This window comes from Oncorhynchus gorbuscha, linkage group LG13 (assembly GCF_021184085.1).
Source record: "Oncorhynchus gorbuscha isolate QuinsamMale2020 ecotype Even-year linkage group LG13, OgorEven_v1.0, whole genome shotgun sequence".
NCBI classification, from domain to species: domain Eukaryota; kingdom Metazoa; phylum Chordata; class Actinopteri; order Salmoniformes; family Salmonidae; genus Oncorhynchus; species Oncorhynchus gorbuscha.
Window position 1 is genome coordinate 49250773 of NC_060185.1, and position 22680 is coordinate 49273452.

At 45.2% G+C, this 22680-nt stretch overlaps 1 protein-coding gene across 1 annotated transcript in view; it reads left to right on the forward strand.

The window, feature by feature from the left end:
* LOC123993068 (prostacyclin receptor-like) overlaps positions 1-10086 on the forward strand; it is a 63160-nt gene extending 53074 nt beyond the window's left edge. The window contains exon 2 of the mRNA XM_046294832.1: positions 9293-10086. Coding sequence (XP_046150788.1) covers positions 9293-9619 — 327 coding nt within the window. The 3' untranslated portion in view covers positions 9620-10086. The remainder of the gene's footprint in view (positions 1-9292) is intronic.
* Positions 10087-22680: the final 12594 nt, after the last annotated feature.

The window sequence follows — 22680 nt, forward strand, 5'->3', positions numbered from 1 at the left end:
ACAGACAGACAGACAGACAGACAGACAGACAGACAGACAGACAGACAGACAGACAGACAGACAGACAGATTCCCCAGACAGACAGATAGATTCCACAGACAGACAGACAGACAGACAGACAGACAGACAGACAGACAGACAGACAGACAGACAGACAGACAGACAGACAGACAGACAGACAGACAGACAGACAGACTCCCCAGACAGACAGACAGATTCCCCAGACAGACAGACAGATTCCCCAGACAGACAGACAGACAGACAGACAGACAGACAGACAGACAGACAGACAGACAGACAGACAGACAGACAGACAGACAGACAGACAGACAGACAGACAGACAGACAGACAGACAGACAGACAGACAGACAGACAGACTGACAGACAGACAGACAGACAGACAGATTCCCCAGACAGACAGACTCTCCAGACAGACAGACAGACAGACAGACAGACAGACAGACAGACAGACAGACAGACAGACAGACAGATTCCCCAGACAGACAGACTAGATTCCCCAGACAGACAGGCAGACTCCCCAGACAGACAGACAGATTCCCCAGACAGACAGACAGATTCCCCAGACAGACAGACAGACCAGACAGACAGACAGACAGACAGACAGACAGACAGACAGACAGACAGACAGACAGACAGACAGACAGACAGACAGACAGACAGACAGACAGACAGACAGACAGACAGACAGACAGACAGACAGACAGACAGACAGACAGACAGACAGACTGACAGACAGACAGACAGACAGATAGATTCCCCAGACAAACAGATAGATTCCCCAGACAGACAGACAGACAGACAGACAGGTTCCCCAGACAGACAGACAGATTCCCCAGACAGACAGATAGATTCCCCAGACAGATGGCAAAAGGATTGTGTAGACTGGTTCTAATTTTGGTGGACAGACTTAATTAATTGACAGATACTGATAGAATGCACATGCACATTTGTCTGGGAGCTAGACATCAGACAGACGTTTTCCTCCGTAATGATTTTGCTATGGGGAATAGGGTTAAAAAGGGTATTTATCATATGAAGTCTAGCTACCTTCAACACCCACCCACACCAATTTCTCAGTACTAAGTAGATTTAAAAACTCTCAAGCAATCAGGCTTCCGAGAATAGACAGTATAGAAAGACCCCTATGGACCCCCATAGATTAATGTCCACTGAATAGGAACGTTCTCATTTTGGGGGCTTGACAGGATAGAATGCACATGCACATTTGTCTTGACACTGACACACAGGTTAGCCCATGTTTGTAACCTTTCAGCCTGCATTCAGAGGATGGACCATAATAACAGGCTGAGGAAGAGGAGAGTCACAGATCTAATAGAGATCAAATACATTGTGACGACCAATATGGCATCTAAGTTACGCGCAACTTAACTTCGTCCCATGGAAGTTAAGTCGGATAAAGTGGATAAACAGGTTCATGTCAAGCCCCTCATGGAATGTAGGCCTATATTGAACACCACACATTGGCTGAATGATAGAACAGCGATTTCTGTAAGGATCGCCGCTGGTAGAGATGAGAAGCAGGTACAGGGAGTGAACATTTTAATTATCAACTGACATGGAACGGAACAGGACAGCGTCTGGACAAGAACACATAATGACATTAATGCAGACACAGAGAGCAAACGATGGAGCAGACAGTTATAGATGGGGCAATCAACAAAGGGAAGGCGTTCGAGTGAGTCCAATGAGCGCTGCTGCGCGTAATGATGGTGACAGGTGTGCGTAATGAAGGGCAGTCTGGCGCCCTCATGCACCAGAGCGGGACTAGGTGTGAAAATGTCCATGTTAAAATGTTATGGGATGTATTTTCTCCATAGTTTTTGATGGTAGGCCCCTCTGGTAGGCCTGCATTATGATCAAATAGCCACAGTAGCTTACTTGGCCACTGTTAAAACTGTAACTTAAAGTGGGTACAGCCTAAGTGTTCACAGTAAACACGAGCTGGAAGTTTTCACAACATTCAAGTTTGCGCTCAGAAGACCTGAAAATAGCTCAGTGCCAATATTGTTTTGAGGGAACATTGGTGGTGACTGATACGTCTAACGAGTAAGGAAAGATGGAGACAGAGATGAGACTAACTGGGTATCAAACCTGGTTTTCTGGTTGTCTGCTGCATTTGCCCACTGAGTTAAAGCCAAAGATCTGGAGACTGCTGACAGTTACACCGTGGTGACATACAGTGCATTCGAAAAGTATTCAAAAACCTTGACCTTTTCCACATTTTGTTACATTACGGCTTTATTCTAAAATGTATTTAAACATATATCTCATTTTCATCAATCTACACACAATACCCCATAATAACAAAGAAAAAACGTTTTTTTAGATATTTTTGCACATTTATTACAAATAAAAACAGATACTTTATTTACATAAGTATTCAGACCCTTTGCTATGAGACTCAAAATTGAGCTCCGGTGCATCCTGTTTCCATTGATCATCCTTGGATGTTTCTACAACTTGGAGTCCACCTGTGGTAAATTAAATTGATTGGACATGATTTGGAAAGGCACACACCTGTCTATATAAGGTCCCACAGTTGACAGTGCATGGCAGAGCAAAAACCAAGCCATGAGGTCGAAAGAATTGTTCGTAGAGCTCCAAGACAGGATTGTGTGGAGGCACAGATCTGGGGAAGGATACCAAAACATGTCTGCAGCATTGAAGGTCCTCAAGAACACAGTGGTCTCTGTCATTCTTAAATTGAAGAAGTTTGGAACCACCAAGACTCTTCCTAGAGCTAGCCGCCCAGCCAAACTGAACAATCGGAGGAGAAGGGCCTTGGTCAGGGAGGTGACCAAAAACCCAATGGTCACTCTGACAGAGCTCCAGAGGTCCTCTGTGGAGTTGGGAGAACCTTCCAGAAGGACAACCATCTTTGCAGCACTCCACCAATCAGGCCTTTATGCTAGGTTGGCCAGACAGAAGCCACTCCTCAGTAAAAGGTACATGACAGCCCGCTTGGAGTTTACCAAAAGGCACTTAAAGGACTCTCAGACCATCAGAAACTAGATTATCTGGTCTGATGAAACCATATTGAACTCTTTAGCCTGAATGCCAAGCTTCCCGTCTGGAGGAAATCTGGCACTATCCCTACGGTGAAGCATGGTGGTGACAGCATCATGCTGTTGGGATGTTTTTCAGAGGCAAGGGACTGGGATCGAGGAAAAGATGAACGGAGCAAAGTACAGACATCCTTGATGAAAACCTCCTGCAGAGCACTCAGGACCTCATACTGGGGTGAAGATTCACCATCCAAAAGGACAACGACCCTAAGAGCACAACCAAGAAAATGCAGGAGTGACTTTGTGGTCTCTGAATGTCATTGAGTGACCCAGTCAGAGCCCGGACTTGAAACCGATCGAACACGCGATGCTCCTCATCCAACTTGACAGAGCTTGAGAGGATCTTCAGAGAAGAATGGGAGAAACTTCCCGAATACAGTTGTGCCAAGCTTGTAGCGTCATACCAAAGAAGACTCAAGGCTGTAATCGCTGCCAAAGGTGCTTCAACAAAGTACTGAGTAAAGGGTCTGAATACTTATTTAAACGTGATATTTCAGTTTTCAATTTTTTATAAAGACCTGTTTTTGCTTCATAATTATTGGGTATTGTGTGTAGATTGAGAACATTTTTAAAAATCAACTTTAGAATAAAGCTGTCACGTAAAAAATGTGAAAAAGTCTAGGGGTCTGAATACTTTCTGAATGCACTATACCTTGGTTTATAGCCTCACCTGTTCATGGCACAGACAGATATGGCAGCTCTGTTTCTAGCTCCTAAGCAACTTTGCGGTATTTATTTTTTTGTATATTTTTTTATATTTCTTACATTATTAGTCCAAAATCTTTAGGGGGTTATTATATACAGCCGGAAATATCTTTTGGATATCAGAGCGGCGTTAACTCACCAGCATTACAACCAGGAATATGACTTTCCCGAATTGGATCCTTGATCGTTACCCCCCAAGGATGATTTAACTTATTCCAAAGGCTGCTCCAAAACACAGCCGGTGGAGAAGCCGCATTCGGAGTGGACTTCTAGTCTGACTCAGGAGGCGTGCACACCATCCATCGCTTCCGAGTATATTACTCGCTAATGTTGTAGACTAGCTCCGGGCCACAATCTCCTTCCAGAGAGAGACCAGGGATGGTAACATTCTCTGTTTCACGTAAACATGGCTCTCTCGGGATATACTGTCCCCGTCCATTAAGCCATCTGGATTCTCAGTATATCGCACAGACAGAAATATAGAAGTCTCCGGGAAGAAGAAAGGCGGGGGTGTATGTTTCATGATTAACCACTCATGGTGTGATTGTGATAACATACAGAAACTCAAATCCTTTTGTTCACCTGACCTAGAATACCTAACAATCAAATGTCGACCGTATTACCTCCCAAGAGAATTCTCTTTGGTTATTGTCACAGCCATGTATATTCCCCCTCGAGCCGATACCACGACGGCCCTCAAAGAACTACACTGGACTTTATACAAACTGGAAACCTGAGGCTGCATTTATTGTAGCTGGGAATTTTAACAAAGCAAATATGAAGAAAACGCTACCAAGGTTCTACCAACACATTGACTGCAGTACTCACACTGGTAAAATATTGGACCACTGTCTACTTAAATTTTAGAAATTCCTACAAGGCCCTCCCTTCGGCCACTCTGATCACGACTCCATTTTGCTCCTCCCTTCATTTAGGCAGAAACTCAAAGTACACATGCTAAGGTCTATTCAACGCTGGTCTGACCAATCGAAATCCATGCATCAAGATTGTTTTGATGGGATATGTTCCAGGTCGCCTCTGAGAATAACATTGACAAATACACAGGAGATGTTGTATCCACTGTTATTATTAAAACCTACCCAAACCAGAAACCGTTGATAGATGGCAGCATTCGCGCAAAACTGAAAGTGTGAACCACCGTATTTAACCATGGCAAATTGACTGGGAATATGGCGGAATACAAAGAGTGTAGTTATTCCCCACTTAAGGCAATCAAACAGGCAAAACGCCAGTACAGAGACAAAGTGGAGTCGCAATTCAACGGCTCAGACTTGAGACGTATGTGTCAGGGTCTACAGACGAACACGGACTACAAAGGGAAATCCAGCCACGTCGTGGACACTGAGGTCTTGCTTCCGGACAAGCTAAAAACCTTCTTTGCCTGCTTTGAGGATAACACAGTGCCCCCGAAGTGGCTCGCTACCAAGCACTGTGGGCGCTCCTTGGCCGATGTGAGTAAGACATTTAAGCATGTTAACCCTCGCAAGGCTGCTGGCCCAGGCGATATCTGTAGCCACATCCACAGAGCATGCGCAGACCAGCTGGCTGGAGTGTTTACGGACATATTCAATCTCTCTCTATTCCAGTCTGCTGTCCCCACTTGCTTCAAGATGTCCACCATTGTTCCTGTACCCAAGAAAGCAAAGGTAACTGAACTAAATGACTATCGCCAAATAGCACTCACTTCTGTCATCATGATGTGCTTTAAGAGACTAGTTAAGGATCATATAACCTTTACCTTACCTGACACCCTAGACCCACTTCAATTAGCTTTACGCCCCAATATATCCGCAAACGATGCCATCGCACTGCACACTGCCCTATTCCATCTGGACAAGAGGAATACATGTGTAAGAATGCTGTTAATTGACTTTAGCTCAGCATTCAACACCATAGTACCCTCCAAGCTCATCATTAAGCTTGGGGCCCTGGGTCTGAACCCCGCCCTGTGCAATTGGGTCCTGGACTTTCTGATGGGCCGACCCCCAGGTGGTGAAGGTAGGAAACACCTACACTTTGCTGATCCTCAACACAGGGGCCCCACAAGGATGTGTGCTCAGCCCCCTCCTGCACTCCATTCACCCATGACTGCGTGGCCACACACACCTCCAACTCAATCATCAAGTTTGCAGACAACACAACAGTAGTAGGCCTGATTAACAACGATGATGAGACCATCTACAGGGAGGAGGTGAGGGCCGTGAGAGAGTGGTGCCAGGAAAATAACCTCTCACTCAACGTCAACAAAACAAAGGAGCTGATCGTGAACTTCAGAAAACAGCAGAGGGAGCACGCACCTATCCACTTCGACGGGAACGCAATGGAGAAGGTGGAAAGCTTCAAGTTCCACAGTGTATACATCACTGACGATCTGAAATGGCCTACCCACACAGACAGTGTGGTGAAGAAGGTGCAACAGCGCCTCTTCAACCAGGCTGTATCACCGCCTGGTACGGCAACCGCAGGGCTCTCCAGAGGGTGGTGCGGTCTGCCCAAAGCATCACCGGGGGCAAACTACCCACACTCCAGGAGACATAGATGACCCGATGTCACAGGATGGCCAAAAAGATAATCAAGTACATGAACCACCCGAGCCACGGCCTGTTCACCCTGCTATACCCGCAATAACATTTAGTTAAATATGTGTATGTAACAACTTTAAATTTGATTTGATTTTTAAAACACTTGAAAGTCACTCGACACTCTGTCTTATCACTCCCAGGAACACCTGTAGTCAGCATTAGACGGCAAATTAACACCGTATCATCAAGACTTTGGTCACAAAGATACATGAAAACAGCAAATGGTTCTTTCTCTCTCTCTCTTTGGGATCCACTGCTTTGCTGTCTCTGAGATGAACAGACACATAACTTTATCATCCCGTTGAAACAGGATCTGAAGGAGAAGGGGCGCAACAGTCCTCCAGGAGCCAAATGGAGACTAATAGGCCACTATGGACTTCCATTATGGGGCCTGTTTCCTGATAGCAAAGGCCATCAACAGCACCAAATGGCCTATAATGGGTCCATGTTGCCCTGCTCTGGTACAGACTGTACCCAGGTAGATGCACCCTTAGGTGTGGGTGCATGTGTTTTATGATTCTTGTATATGCCTTTTCCAACTGATGGATCCCCCCCAGACTGTGCTGCCACTGCAGCCTGTCACAGAGCCTTATAAACCACACACATTCATCAGTATGAAGCATGTTTAACGAGCGGCTGATGCCTCTCATCTATCCTGCGTTCCAAACCCACACTCAGTGACAGTGCCCGTGATTTGTGTCCCTCTTAAAGGATACCAGATCTTCCCAGAGGACCATATGTGGCAAGGTGGCAAGGAGAAGGTGGCAACAGTAGCAGTGTTTTTGTGAGATGTTTTGGCAACACGTAACAACAAACACCATCTTAGGCTTTTTTCACAGTACACATCCAAATCACATTTCCTGCATTTTCTTTTATTTTCTATGATTGTGTTTAAAAATATATACATATTCTTCTATGTATGTTTCCTAGGCTCCTGCCTTGAATGTATAATTGCTTGGTCTTATAATGCAGGGCTTCCTCAAAAAAAGAGACCTTGTTCTCAATGGGACTCCCCACCTAAATAAAGGTTACAAATGTGTGACATCCCACCTGGACACCGTCACCATGAAACCATATTATGTATTCATCTATCACTGTTCAACAGGTTCCTAGTTTGTAACCATAATTCTTAGAGGCCTTGTAATATATTAGTCTGGCTTTCACCAGCTCTCGAAGTCACAGCTCGCTGTGTGGTCACGTGGGTCGCGCGTTAGTAATATATGCCATTCAGCAGACACTTACTGACGTACTGACTTAGTCATGCGTGCATACATATTTTACATATGGGTGGTCCCGGTAATCAAGCCCACTATCCTGGCATAGCAAAGTACCATGCTGAAGCAACTGAGCTACAGAGGACCACAATGGTCAGCCTGTACAGTTTAGGGCCTCTCAACTGTCTTATGAACTGTGTCTGACCCTTACTGCCGCAGTTCAGACTCCGAGAGGAGCCCATATAACATATACGTCCTCTAACTCAGCCTGGGGCTACAGTAATGGCAGCAATGGTAGATTTATTTCACTATCCCTCAGTGCGCCACGCTGGATGACACGTATTTCACCCCTAGGCCATCCTTTCACTGTGAATGAATAAGTGAGCCAAAAGCTAGGACCAGCAGCTGAATCAGGGAACAGCTGAATCGGGGAACGGCTGAATCGGGGAACGGCTGAATCTGGGAACGGCTGAATCTGGGAACGGCTGAATCGGGGAACGGCTGAATCGGGGAACGGCTGAATCAGGGAACGGCTGAATCTGGGAACGGCTGAATCGGGGAACGGCTGAATCAGGGAACGGCTGAATCAGAGAAAACATTCGGTGTTTATAATTAATCCTCCACTCCTATGAATGGAATGAATTACAATATCTGTGGTCCCCTACATCCATCATTAGTCCTCTTGATTAGGATGCTTTGGGGTTAAGTTTAGGGTTATGGTTAAAATTAGGATGCGGGTAAAGGGTTAGTGGTTAGGGTTGCGGGTTAAGGTTAGGGTTAAGTGTTAGGTTAAGGGTTAGGGAAAATAGGATTTTGGGTGGAAATTAATTTTAGGTCCCCACGGGGATATAAAATAATGTGTGTGTGTGTGACTATTTTGACATCAGTTGTGCAATGTGGGGATTCACTTCCATTAAAGGCATTGCTAAATTTATACAGAGACATTAGTTCACTGTGGTTGTGGCAATTGGCCAACACAGACACAGACAGTGTCTGCACAATGTTCTCCGCCTTTTTATAATGTCCGTCAGTGCGTTACAGGACATTGTCTGTTTTGGCTAGTTAGCCTATGGTGGAGATGAGAGAGCGCGGTGCTGCTCCTACTCCCTCCTGCATGCTGATTTGGCACGGCTCAGACCTGTAATGGTCCCTGGGCTGCTCCCACTCCGTCTTTTGGGTTATTACTTTTCACTCCCAGGCCTTAGCAACAGGGAAACATTTACGCTGTGACACGACACCACTCAATCAGGCCACGTAATCAATTATGGGGCTGTTTATTGAATATATCACAGGAAATAAGGGGATTGAAGACAGAGGAAAGGAATGAGGTGGCTGAAATGCTTTTGGTGCCAGCTGCTCTCTGTGGCCAGGATGTCTGTCTGTCTGTGTCTGCCTGGCTCGTTCTGCACTGTCCTGTCTACTGGCATGTGATGGGATTTTATAAAGTATCTTGTCCTTACTCCTCTCTTTCTCCCGTCACTCTCTTCCCCCACCGCTTAGTATCCAGCACTGTATTTTTCTGCTGTGTATCTCCACATAAAACTTCTTTTACATTTTATTTTGACGAGTAGGAGTAGCTGCTGCATGTGCAATAGCTAATTGGGATCCTAATAAACTAAACTCCTCAATATCTAACTCTCTCTCTATGTCTCTCCTCCTCAGATTGCCGGTTTTGCCAATGCCATCGAGCCAGTGGGTGACGACCAGGAGAACCTGCTGGCGTTCCGTTTCCAGGCCCTCAACCCCATCGTGGACCCCTGGGTCTTCATCATCTTCCGCAAGTCCGTGTTCCGCCATCTCCGCTCGCTGCTGCGCTGCCGCTTCACGGGGGGAGCGGTGAAGAACACGGCCCACTGCACCTTCTCCTTAACCCCTGACGACCACAGGGAGTCTCCCAAACCCTTGCCCTCTGTTTCCTTGCAGCCCAAGCTATACTCCAGCCTCTTATGTGGGGGTGGGACTCGGGGCAGGAAAGAGAATGGGATTTAGGGATGGATGGATGTGGGAGAGCAGACATTTGGGGGAAGGGGTTCGGGATTTAGGGTTTGGAGAATTAACTTTTTTGATTATTAGTACCTTATCCACTGTTGACTAGGATACATATAGTATACCCGATGCATGAGTATACCCGATGCATGACTATACCCAATGCATGAGCTACATGTTTCATACATGTGAGTGCCATGTAAAAAGACTGCAAAGTGAGCGATTATGCCTCCAAACACACTGAAAACAAAAAAAACTCCAAGCAACTGAAATGGATGTATGCAGGAAACCACTAAGGGATTCATTATGGACAACCAGCCCTGGAACAGCAAAGGACTCTGTCGACATACAGTACCTTCAGAAAGGATTCATACTTTATTTTTACCTTTAAGCAATTCAGTTAATAACAAATTCTTATTTTCAGTAATGGCCTAGGAACAGTGGGTTAGCTGCCTTGTTCAGGGGCAGAACGACAGATTTTTACCTTGTCAGCTCAGGGACTCGATCTTGCAATCTTTCGGTTACAAGTCCAACACTCTAACCACTAGGCTACCTGCCACCCCTTGACTTATTCCACGTTTTGTTGTGTTACAGCCTGAATTCAAAATGGATTAGATATATTTTTTTCCTCACCCATTACACACAATACCCCATAATGATGAAGTGAAAATATGTTTTTAGAAATGTTTGTAAATGTTTTGAAAATGAAATACAGGAATATCTTATTTACGTAAGTATTCACACCCCCTGAGTCAATACATGTTATAATCACCTTTCTGAGCGATTACAGCTGTGAGCTTTGCAAACCTGGATTGTACAATATTTGCACGTTATACTTTTTTTTAATCCTTCAAGCTCTGTCATTGCTATACAGATATTTTCAAGTCTTGCCATAGATTTTCTATCCGATTTAAGTCAAAACTGTAACTAAGCCAATCAGGAACATGCAATGTCATCTTGGTAAGATACTCCAATGTACAGTATATTTGGCCTTGTTTTTAGGTTATTATCCTACTGAAAGGTGAATTTGTCTCCCAGTGTCTGTTGGAAAGCAGACTGAACCAGGTTTTCCTTTAGGATTTTGCCTGTGCTTAACTCTATTCCGTTTCTATCCTAAAAAAATCCCTAGTCCTTGCCGATGACAAGTATACCCATAACATGATGCAACCACTGCCATGCTTGAAAATATGAAGAGTTGTACTCAGTGATGTGTTGTGTTGGATTTGCCCCAAACATAACGCTTTATATTCAAGACATAAAATCAATTTCTTTGCCACATGTTTTGCAGTTTTACTTTAGTGCCATGTTGCAAACAGGATGCATTATTTGGAATATTTTTATTCTGTCCATTCTAGTATTGTGGAGTAACCACAATTTTGTTGATCCAAACTCAGTGTTCTCCTATCACAGCCATTAAACTCTAACTGTTTTAAAGTCACCATTGGTCTCATGGTGAAATCCCTGAGTGGTTTCCTTCCTCTCTGACTGGGTGTTGATACACCATGTAAAGTGTAATTAATAACTTCATCGTGCTCAAAGGGATATTTAATGTCAGCTTTTCTTTAACCCATCTACCAATAGGTGCCCTTCTTTGCGAGGCATTGGAAAACCTTTGGTCTTTGTGGTAGGATCTGTGTTTGAAATTCACTGCTCAACTGAGGGACCTTACAGATACTTGTAAGTGTAGGGTAAAAACCATGTTAACCACTATTATTGCACGGGTGAGTCCATCAAAATGGAATAAATGTTATTTGTCACATGCACCGAATATTTACTTACAAGCCCTTAACCAACAATGCCGTTTTAAGAAAAATATTTACTAAATAAAGTAAAAAATAAAAGAGCAACAATAAAATAAGAATAACGAGGCTATACACAGGAGGTACCAGTACTGAGTCAATATGCCAGGGTTCAGGTTAATTTAGGTAATATGTATATGTAGGTAGAGGTAAAGTGACTATGCATACATAATAAACGGAGAGTAGCAGCAGCGTAAGAAAAGGGGGGGGCGACTCAATGTAAATAGTCAGAGTAGCCATTTGATTAGCTGTTCAGCAGTCTTATGGCTTGGGGATAGAATCTGTTAAGAAGCCTTTTGGACCTTGACTAGGTGCTCTGGTACCGCTCACCGTGCGGTAGCAGAAAGGGTAGCTGGAGTCTTTGGCAATTTTTAAGGGCCTTCCTCTGACACTGCCTGGTATAGAGATCCTGAATGGCAGGAAGCTTGGCACCGGTGATGTACTGGGCAGTACGCACTATCCTCTGTAGTGCCTTGCGGTCGGAGGACAAGCCGTTTGCCATACCAGGCGGTGATGCAACCAGTAAGGATGCTCTCGATGGTGCAGCTGTATAACTTTTTGAGGCTCTGAGGACCCATGCCAAATCTTTTCAATAGGTGTTGTCGTGCCCTCTTAACGACTGTCTTGGTGTGTTTGGATCATGATAGTTTGTTGGTGATGTGGACACCCAGGAACTTGAAGCTCTAAACCTGCTCCACTACAGCCCCGTCGATGAGAATTGGGGCGTGCTTGGCCCTCCTTTTCCTGTAGTCCACGATCATCTCCTTTTGTCTTGATCACATTGAGGGAGATGTTGTTGTCCTGGCACCACACTTCCAGATTTCTGATCTCCTCTCTATAGGCTGTCTCATCGTTGTCGGTGATCAGGCCTACCACCGTTTTGTCATCGGCAAACTTAATGATAGTGTTGGAGTCGTGCTTGGCCACGTAGTCATGGGTGAACAGGGAGTGCAGGAGGGGACTAAGCACGCACCCCTGAGGGGCACCAGTGTTGAGGATCAGCGTGGCAGATGTGTTGTTGCCTACCCTTACCACCTAGGGGCTGCCCATCAGGAAGTCCAGGATCCAGTTGCAGAGGGAGGTGTTTAGTCCCAAGGTCCTTACCTTAGTGATGAGCTTTGAGGGAACTATGGTGTTGAACGCTGAGCCGTAGTCAATGAACAGCATTCTCACGTAGGAGTTCCTTTTGTCCAGGTGGGAAAGGGCAGTGTTGAGTGCAATAGAGATTTGCATCATCTGTGGATATGTTGGGGCGGTATGCAAATTGGAGTGGGTCAAGTGTTTCTGGGATGATGGTGTTGATGTGAGCCATAACCAGCATGTCTAAGCACTTCATGGCTACTGACATAAGTGATATGGGGCCGTAGTCATTTAGGCAGGTTACCTTTGCTTTCTTGGGCACAGGGACAATTCTTTACCATTAAACATATTATTTGACTTGTTAAGCACATTTTTACTCCTGAATTTATTTAGGCTTGCCATAACAAAGGGGTTGAATACTTACTGACTCGAGACATTTCAGCTTTTCATTTGTAATGAATTTGTAAACATTTCTAAAAACATAATCCGTTTTAAATTCAGGCTGAGTCAACAAAATGTGGAAAAGTCAATGGGTATGAACAGTTTCTGAAGGCAGAGTATATACACACCCGGTGAAGCCCGTGAAAACATTGCACTAGGTCTTCTGTCCAGGTATCACTGAACTCCATTTCCAAGCTAGGGAGAGAATGTTCCTGTTAAAATATCTTCTAATAATTTTGTTAGCTTACCAAAGACGGTATGGTGGTGTCCACTATTACTACCTTGTGGAATTTAGATTTCCTCACTTCCTGAATGATTTCACATCTTGTAAATGTACAAAACAGACAATATGCCTTTGCGTATGCCCAAGTCATTCAGGTCATTATCTTCAAATGACATTCACAACAGTGTAGTCAATCAACATGCAGGAATGAGAAAGATGTGATTTTGTTATGCTGTGTTATATTGACAACTTCTTTGCCCTTTAAAATGTCTCTCTGATCGGTCACATAATTGATGTGCGGGATGCAGGTCCCAGCTAGCCTCGTACGAACCATCCTGATCTCGTGAGCTGACGTGCACGGATCCGTGTCGCGAAACAGATTGTCAGCGCGTGAGATCAGAATGGTTCGTACCAGGCTAGGTCACATCAGGTCACCTTTCCTACAATGTGACGGCCTCTTCTTCACGCATGTCCCCTGAATCTATGGTCAAGTTTTAATGAGGGCCAATCTCTCTATCTTCTTTTAAGGATGAAAGGATCATGGATCCTATGCATGTGCATGTGACATGTCTTAAATCCATGTCTCAGTTTCCAAACTTTTGCGTCCAACACTTTCCGTCATCAATACGCTGTTGTGGGTAATCAAATCTAGGGCGTATTCTGGGCTCATTGTGAGAGACCAGTGTCTATGGCGCTATTCTGTTGTACAATATAGTGTATGGACATTCCTTAGTGCACTCACTCAAGAGGGTACCTATTATCTCATTCTTATCAAGCTAATTCATTTGACCTATATTGTCACAGCAAAATAATCCTGTAGCAAAATGATTTGAACGTTTAGTCCATATTGTTTCTTGATCGGTGGTTATAGGCTATTAGCTGGTAAAACAAAAAGAGGCTACATGAAAAGTGCAATACTGTTAATATAACCCGTGTGTTTTCAGTGAATTTATGTACATCATGATGGTCATATGCATTTAATGCAGTGTAGTGATCAAATGAAGATCCTACATCTGTATGAGTCTGTTTGAATGTAGTCAATATATGAACTGCTCCTGTGTCTGTAGTTCTGTCGTTGAAAAAGCTCACAAAACTATGTTTGAAGTTGTTGCTTTTTCTGTCCTCTTTCTCCTCCGTCACTATGGCTACGGTTACACAGGCAGCCCAATTCTGATATTTTCACATACATCAGATTTTAAAAAATACAACTTTTTTTTTTAGAGCTGATCTGATTGTTAAATAGGCCAATTACTAAAAATAAAAAATAAAAAAAGATCAGAATCTGGCTGCCTGTGTAAACGCAGCCTCTGATAGTGATTGCATGAAGAGTCCTGTGTTTGCTGGTGGTATGTCCTTTTTGTGTACGTTTCTATGTGTTCTCTCAGTTGTATGGATGTTTTGTGCTGTTGTGTTGGATGTTTGTGTATGTGATTTGTGTTGTGTTTTGCGGTGTGTTGTAGTGATTTTGTTTCCTGAGCTATGATGTGCCACATGCCCAGTGTGTGTTCCAGTCTGGCTTCTTGCACTTGAGAATATATGGTGTCAGATATGTTCTTGCAGTATTGGGATCAATTGTAACAAATGTGAATATATGTTAGACATGTTATATATATATATATATATATATATATATATATATATATATATATATATATATATATATGTTGCTGTACATGTTCCTATGTAAAAATATTAAAATGCTAAATAAAGATTAAGAGTATATATAACGTGTGTAACTTCCCTATTGTGTGAATTATTTTCCGCATGTACACTACCGGTCAAAAGTTTAAGAACACCTACTCATTCAAGGTATTTCTTTATTTTTAGTATTTTCTACATTTTAGAATAATAGTGAAGACATCAAAACTATGAAGTAACACACATGGAATCATGTATTAACCAAAAATGTGTTAAACAAATCAAAATATTGTTTATATTTGTGATTCTTCAAATAGCCACCATTTGCCTTGATGACAGCTTTGCACACTCTTGGCATTCTCTCAACCAGCTTCATCTGGAATGCTTTTACATACAGTCTTGAAGGAGTTCCCACATATGCTGAGCACTTGTTGGCTGCTTTTCCTTCACTCTGCGGTCCGACTTATCCAAAACCATCTCAATTTGGTTGAGGTCGGGGGAATGTGGAGGCCAGGTCATCTGATGCAGCACTACATCACTCTCCTTGGTAAAATAGCCCTTACACAGCCTGGAGGTGTGTTGGGTCATTGTCCTGTTGAAAAACAAATGATAGTGTGCATTGAATTCTAAATCCCTGACAGTGTCACCAGCAAAGCACCCCCACACCATCACACTTCATGCTTCACGGTGGGAACCACATATGCGGAGATCATCCATTCTCCTACGCTGTGTCTCACAAAGACACGGCGGTTGGAACCAAAAATCTCAAATTTGGACTCCAGGCCAAAGGACAAATTTCCACTGGTCTAATGTCCACTGCTCGTGTTTCTTCGCCCAAGTGTCTTTGCAGCCATTCGACCACGAAGGCCTGATTCACGCAGTCTCCTCTGAACAGTTGATGTTGAGATGTGTCTGTTACTTGAACTCTGTGAAGCATTTATTTGGGATGCAATTTCTGAGGCTGGTAACTCTAATTAACGTATCCTCTGCAGCAGAGGTAACTCTGGGTCTTCCATTCCTGTGGCGGTCCTCATGAGAGCCAGTTTCTTCATAGCGCTTGATAGTTTTTGCGACTGCACTTGAAAGTTCAAAGTTCTTGAAATGTTCCGTATTGACTGTGTCATGTTTTGTCTTATATTGTCTTGTCATTATGCTTTCCCTTCTGTTCGTTTCCCCCTGCTGGTCTTATTAGGTTCGTTCCCTTTTTCTATCCCTCTCTCTCCCCCTCCCTCTCTCTCCTCTCTCTATCGTTCCGTTCCTGCTCCCAGCTGTTCCTCATTCTCCTACTCACTCATTTAGTCTTTTCACACCTGTCCCCTATCTTGTCCTCTGATTAGAGTCCCTATTTCTCCCCTTGTTTTCCGTTTCTGTCCTGTCGGATCCTTGTATTATGTTCGCTGTGCTGTGTCATTGTCTCGCCCTGTCGTGTCTTGTCTCCTTCAGATGCTGCGTGTAGCAGGTGCCTTAGTCTGCTACGGTCGGTGCCTTCCCGAGGCAACCTGCAGTCAATGGTCGAGTCTCCAGTCTGTCCTCGTCACTACGAGTGGAATTAAGTTTTTTCATGTTTTGTTTTCGTCTTGAGTTTTACTGGAATAAAGACTCTGTTTTCGCTAAGTCGCTTTTGGGTCCTCATTCACCTGCATAACAGAAGGATCCGACCAAGAATGGACCCAGCGAGCTATGCTCGGCAGACACGAGCAGGAATTGTCTGCTGCTCGTCATGCCGTTGAGACCCTGGCCGCTCAGGTTTCCGACCTCTCTGGACAGTTCCAGAGTCTTCGTCTCGTGCCACCAGCTACTTCCTGGTCTGCCGAGTCTCCGGAACCTAGGGTTAATAACCCACCTTGTTACTCCGGGCAGCCCACTGAGTGCCGCTCCTTTCTCACCCAGTGTGATATTGTGTTCTCTCTCCAACCCAACACATACTCAAGAGAGAGAGCTCGGGTTGCTTACGTCATATCACTCCTTACTGGCCGGGCTCGAGAGTGGGGCACAGCTATCTGGGAGGCAAGGGCTGATTGTTCTAACAATTACCTGAACTTTAAAGAGGAGATGATACGGGTTTTTGATCGTTCAGTTTTTGGTAGGGAGGCTTCTAGGGCCCTGGCTTCCCTATGTCAAGGTGATCGATCCATAACGGATTACTCTATAGAGTTTCGCACTCTTGCTGCCTCTAGTGACTGGAACGAGCCGGCGCTGCTCGCTCGTTTTCTGGAGGGACTCCACACAGAGGTTAAGGATGAGATTCTCTCCCGGGAGGTTCCTTCCAGTGTGGACTCTTTGATTGCACTCGCCATCCGCATAGAACGACGGGTAGATCTTCGTCACCGAGCTCGTGGAAGAGAGCTCGCGTTAACGGTGTTCCCCCTCTCCGCATCGCAACCATCTCCCCCTCCGGCTCAGAGACTGAGCCCATGCAGCTGGGAGGTATTCGCATCTCGACTAAGGAGAGGGAACGGAGGATCACCAACCGCCTGTGCCTCTATTGTGGTTTTTCTGGACATTTTGTCAATTCATGTCCAGTAAAGGCCAGAGCTCATCAGTAAGCGGAGGGCTACTGGTGAGCGCTACTACTCAGGTCTCTCCATCAAGATCCTGTACTACTATGTCGGTCCATCTACGCTGGACAGGTTCGGCTGCTTCATGCAGTGCCTTGATAGACTCTGGGGCTGAGGGTTGTTTTATGGACGAAGCATGGGCTCGGAAACATGACATTCCTCTCAGAGAGTTAGGAAGCCCACGCCCATGTTCGCCTTAGATGGTAGTCATCTCCCCAGTATCAGATATGAGACACTACCTTTAACCCTCACAGTATCTGGTAACCACAGTGAGACTATTTCCTTTTTGATTTTTCGTTCACCTTTTACACCTGTTGTTTTGGGTCATCCCTGGCTAGTATGTCATAATCCTTCTATTAATTGGTCTAGTAATTCTATCCTATCCTGGAACGTTTCTTGTCATGTGAAGTGTTTAATGTCTACTATCCCTCCTGTTTCTTCTGTCCCCTCTTCTCAGGAGGAACCTGGTGATTTGACAGGAGTGCCGGAGGAATATCATGATCTGCGCACGGTCTTCAGTCGGTCCAGAGCCAACTCCCTTCCTCCTCACCGGTCGTATGATTGTAGTATTGATCTCCTTCCGGGGACCACTCCCCCTCGGGGTAGACTATACTCTCTGTCGGCTCCCGAACGTAAGGCTCTCGAGGATTATTTGTCTGTTTCTCTTGACGCCGGCACCGTAGTGCCTTCTTCCTCTCCTGCCGGAGCGGGGTTTTTTTTTGTTAAGAAGAAGGACGGTACTCTGCGCCCCTGCGTGATTATCGAGGGCTGAATGACATAACGGTTAAGAATCGTTATCCGCTTCCCCTTATGTCATCAGCCTTCGAGATTCTGCAGGGAGCCAGGTTCTTTACTAAGTTGGACCTTCGTAATGCTTACCATCTCGTGCGCATCAGAGAGGGGGACGAGTGGAAAACGGCGTTTAACACTCCGTTAGGGCATTTTGAGTACCGGGTTCTGCCGTTTGGTCTCGCTAATGCTCCAGCTGTTTTTCAGGCATTAGTTAATGATGTACTGAGAGACATGCTGAACATCTTTGTTTTTGTCTACCTTGACGATATTCTGATTTTTTCACCGTCACTCGAGATTCATGTTCAGCACGTTCGACGTGTACTCCAGCGCCTTTTAGAGAATTGTCTCTACGTGAAGGCTGAGAAGTGCGCCTTTCATGTCTCCTCCGTCACTTTTCTCGGTTCTGTTATTTCCGCTGAAGGCATTCAGATGGATCCCGCTAAGGTCCAGGCTGTCAGTGATTGGCCCGTTCCAAGGTCACGTATCGAGTTGCAGCGTTTTCTCGGTTTGCTAATTTATATCGGCGTTTCATTCGTAATTTCGGTCAAGTTGCTGCCCCTCTCACAGCTCTTACTTCTGTCAAGACGTGCTTTAAGTGGTCCGGTTCCGCCTAGGGAGCTTTTGATCTCCTCAAGAAGCGTTTTACGTCCGCTCCTATCCTCGTTACTCCTGACGTCACTAAACAATTCATTGTCGAGGTTGACGCTTCAGAGGTGGGCGTGGGAGCCATTCTATCCCAGCGCTTCCAGTCTGACGATAAGGTTCATCCTTGCGCTTATTTTTCTCATCGCCTGTCGCCATCGGAACGCAACTATGATGTGGGTAACCGCGAACTGCTCGCCATCCGCTTAGCCCTAGGCGAATGGCGACAGTGGTTGGAGGGGGCGACCGTTCCTTTTGTCGTTTGGACTGACCATAAGAACCTTGAGTACATCCGTTCTGCCAAACGACTTAATGCACGTCAAGCTCGTTGGGCGTTGTTTTTCGCTCGTTTCGAGTTTGTGATTTCTAATCGCCCGGGTAATAAGAACACCAAGCCTGATGCCTTATCCTGTCTCTTTAGTTCTTCTGTGGCTTCTACTGATCCCGAGGGGATTCTTCCTTATGGGCGTGTTGTCGGGTTGACAGTCTGGGGAATTGAGAGACAGGTTAAGCAAGCACTCACTCACACTGCGTCGCCGCGCGCTTGTCCTAGTAACCTTCTTTTCGTTCCTGTTTCTACTCGTCTGGCTGTTCTTCAGTGGGCTCACTCTGCCAAGTTAGCTGGCCATCCCGGCGTTCGAGGTACTCTTGCTTCTATTCGCCAGCACTTTTGGTGACCTACTCAGGAGCGTGACACGCGCCGTTTCGTGGCTGCTTGTTCGGACTGCGCGCAGACTAAGTCAGGTAACTCTCCCCCTGCCGGTCGTCTCAGACCGCTTCCCATTCCTTCTCGACCATGGTCTCACATCACCTTAGACTTCATTACCGGTCTGCCTTTGTCTGCGGGGAAGACTGTGATTCTTACGGTTGTCGATAGGTTCTCTAAGGCGGCACATTTCATTCCCCTCGCTAAGCTTCCTTCCGCTAAGGAGACGGCACAAATCATCATCGAGAATGTGTTCAGAATTCATGGCCTCCCGTTAGACGCCGTTTCAGACAGAGGTCCGCAATTCACGTCACAGTTTTGGAGGGAGTTCTGTCGTTTGATTGGTGCTTCCGTCAGTCTCTCTTCCGGTTTTCATCCCCAGTCTAACGGTCAAGCAGAAAGGGCCAATCAGACGATTGGTCGCATACTACGCAGCCTTTCTTTTAGAAACCCTGCGTCTTGGGCAGAACAGCTCCCCTGGGCAGAATACGCTCACAACTCGCTTCCTTCGTCTGCTACCGGGCTATCTCCGTTTCAGAGTAGTCTGGGTTACCAGCCTCCTCTGTTCTCATCCCAGCTCGCCGAGTCCAGCGTTCCCTCCGCTCAGGCGTTTGTCCAACGTTGTGAGCGCACCTGGAGGAGGGTGAGGTCTGCACTTTGCCGTTACAGGGCGCAGACTGTGAGAGCCGCCAATAAACGTAGGATTAAGAGTCCTAGGTATTGTTGCGGCCAGAGAGTGTGGCTTTCCACTCGTAACCTTCCCCTTACGACAGCTTCTCGTAAGTTGACTCCGCGGTTCATTGGTCCGTTCCGTGTCTCCCAGGTCGTCAATCCTGTCGCTGTGCGACTGCTTCTTCCGCGACATCTTCGTCGCGTCCATCCTGTCTTCCATGTCTCCTGTGTCAAGCCCTTTCTTCGCACCCCCGTTCGTCCCCCCCCCCCGTCCTTGTCGAGGGCGCACCTATTTACAAGGTACGTAGGATCATGGACATGCGTTCTCGGGGACGTGGTCACCAATACTTAGTGGATTGGGAGGGTTACGGTCCTGAGGAGAGGAGTTGGGTTCCATCTAGGGACGTGCTGGACCGTTCGCTGATTGATGATTTCCTCCGTTGCCGCCAGGATTCCTCCTCGAGTGCGCCAGGAGGCGCTCGGTGAGTGGGGGGGTACTGTCATGTTTTGTCTTATATTGTCTTGTCATTATGCTTTCCCTTCTGTTCGTTTCCCCCTGCTGGTCTTATTAGGTTCGTTCCCTCGTTCCCTTTTTTTGGTTACTACATGATTCCATATGTGTTCGTTCATAGTTTTTCTTCACTATTATTCTACAATGTAGCAAATAGTACAAAATAAAGCAAATCCCTTGAATGAGTAGGTGTTCAATAACTTTTGACCGGCAGTGTTTGTCTTATTAATTTATTTTATTAAAAAAATAGATATATTTTACTAGGCAAGTCAGTTAAGAACAAATTCTTATTTTCAATGATGGCCTAGGAACAGTGTGTTAACTGCCTGTTCAGGTGCAGAACAACAGATTTTGTACCTTGTCAGCCCGGGGATTTGAACTTGCAACCTTTCGGTTACTAGTCCAATGCTCTAACCACTAGGCTACCCTGCCTACTAGGCTACCCTGCTACCCTGGCTATACTGTATGTCTTGTAGAATTCACAGAGCTTTAAGACATTGCCTGTGTGTTTACAGACAAAGTATAAAACAAGACAAGATAAATAGGAAAATGGTTTAGTTGGGATTTAGACAACATAGCTGCTTTGAACATGCCAGTCAGTCAACACACAAAACAATTGCATCTGGGAGTTGACATGAACGTTTACGATTCTTAGAAATATATAGAAAAAAAACGGTTGGTTTATTGACTAGATCAACTTCTATGGTTTTACAGTAAGTACACATATGCAGTCATAAAGTATTCATAAAACTTCACTTCCCCATATTACATCTCGAAAGATCGTATCAGAAGCAGGCAGAGCATATAGGAACGGTAGTTGCGGAATAACAACGACGCAGCATATAACCTACAAAAAAAGAAAAGAGGTCATCGAACGACAACTGACAGTATAGAGTTGGCACGGACCCCAGCATCCCTCACCAGAGGGACTATCATCTGAATGAGGGCAGGAAACCATAACCAAGACATACTGTAGACTCTGCAAAAAAATAAAGCCTGCTCCTTTAGCAAATACTTACCGGAAGAAAAACAACTTGAACACGTATAAAAAGTAGAGCAGCTTTACTGGCAAATTAAACTGTAGATGCTTCATTTCACCACAGTGTTTGTGTGCGGGCGCGCGCACGTGTAAGAGGATGTGAGCAAGATTACAAGCCAAAAACAGTTTATTCATAATGACGCAACAAATTCCATATGTCATATTCTCCGGTAATGGGATTCCACTAAGTGGTTGAAGATGGTCCTTCATTTGCAAGATGATATTTCCTGGGATTACAATAGATTTATTCATCACTAAGAGCCAATACAGAAACAGGCGCTCTGATACCATCAAAAAGCCCTCTGCCTGTCTTCATGGTCTTTCATCATCGTCACCGTTATCACAAATACTTTTGTCGGGCGAGGTGAATGTCATTTTGTGCAGGCTAGTCACATAGCTGATTCCTCATGTAATCACTCATGGTTTTGTATTATGTGGGCTCAAGACTGTAAAACCAGCAGGCCTGTCTTTTGAGACAGTAGCATTCCAGATACACATTTGGCGCAGGTCATTACTGATGATTACATCTTGCGATGTCTGGAGAAGTGTTTTACATCTCAGGAACATCATTAACATAATAAAACGGTCCTATAAACAAATCTGTATCTGAAATGCCGTGCCGGGGTCGTTCCGGCAGTGTGACAATATTTTCTAAATGCGTCCTTCCTTCATTGAAGTCATTGCTAATGTATCACAATACTTTTGTCAATTTAGTCATGACAAGTCGATTATGAATAATGCAATATATTATATGCCAATTAGCAGATGTGTGTATCCATATAGGTGGTCCCAGGAATTGAACCCACTATCTTGGCATTGCAAGCTTTACCAACTGGGCTACAGAGAATCAGAAGCATGGAAGGATGCTTTGCTCTAGTTTTGGAACAGCGCCCTGTTCTGTTCCACGGACAGGAAGCCTATCACCCTGGTTATCTGTGATTCACCAGAGTCTTGACAGTGATG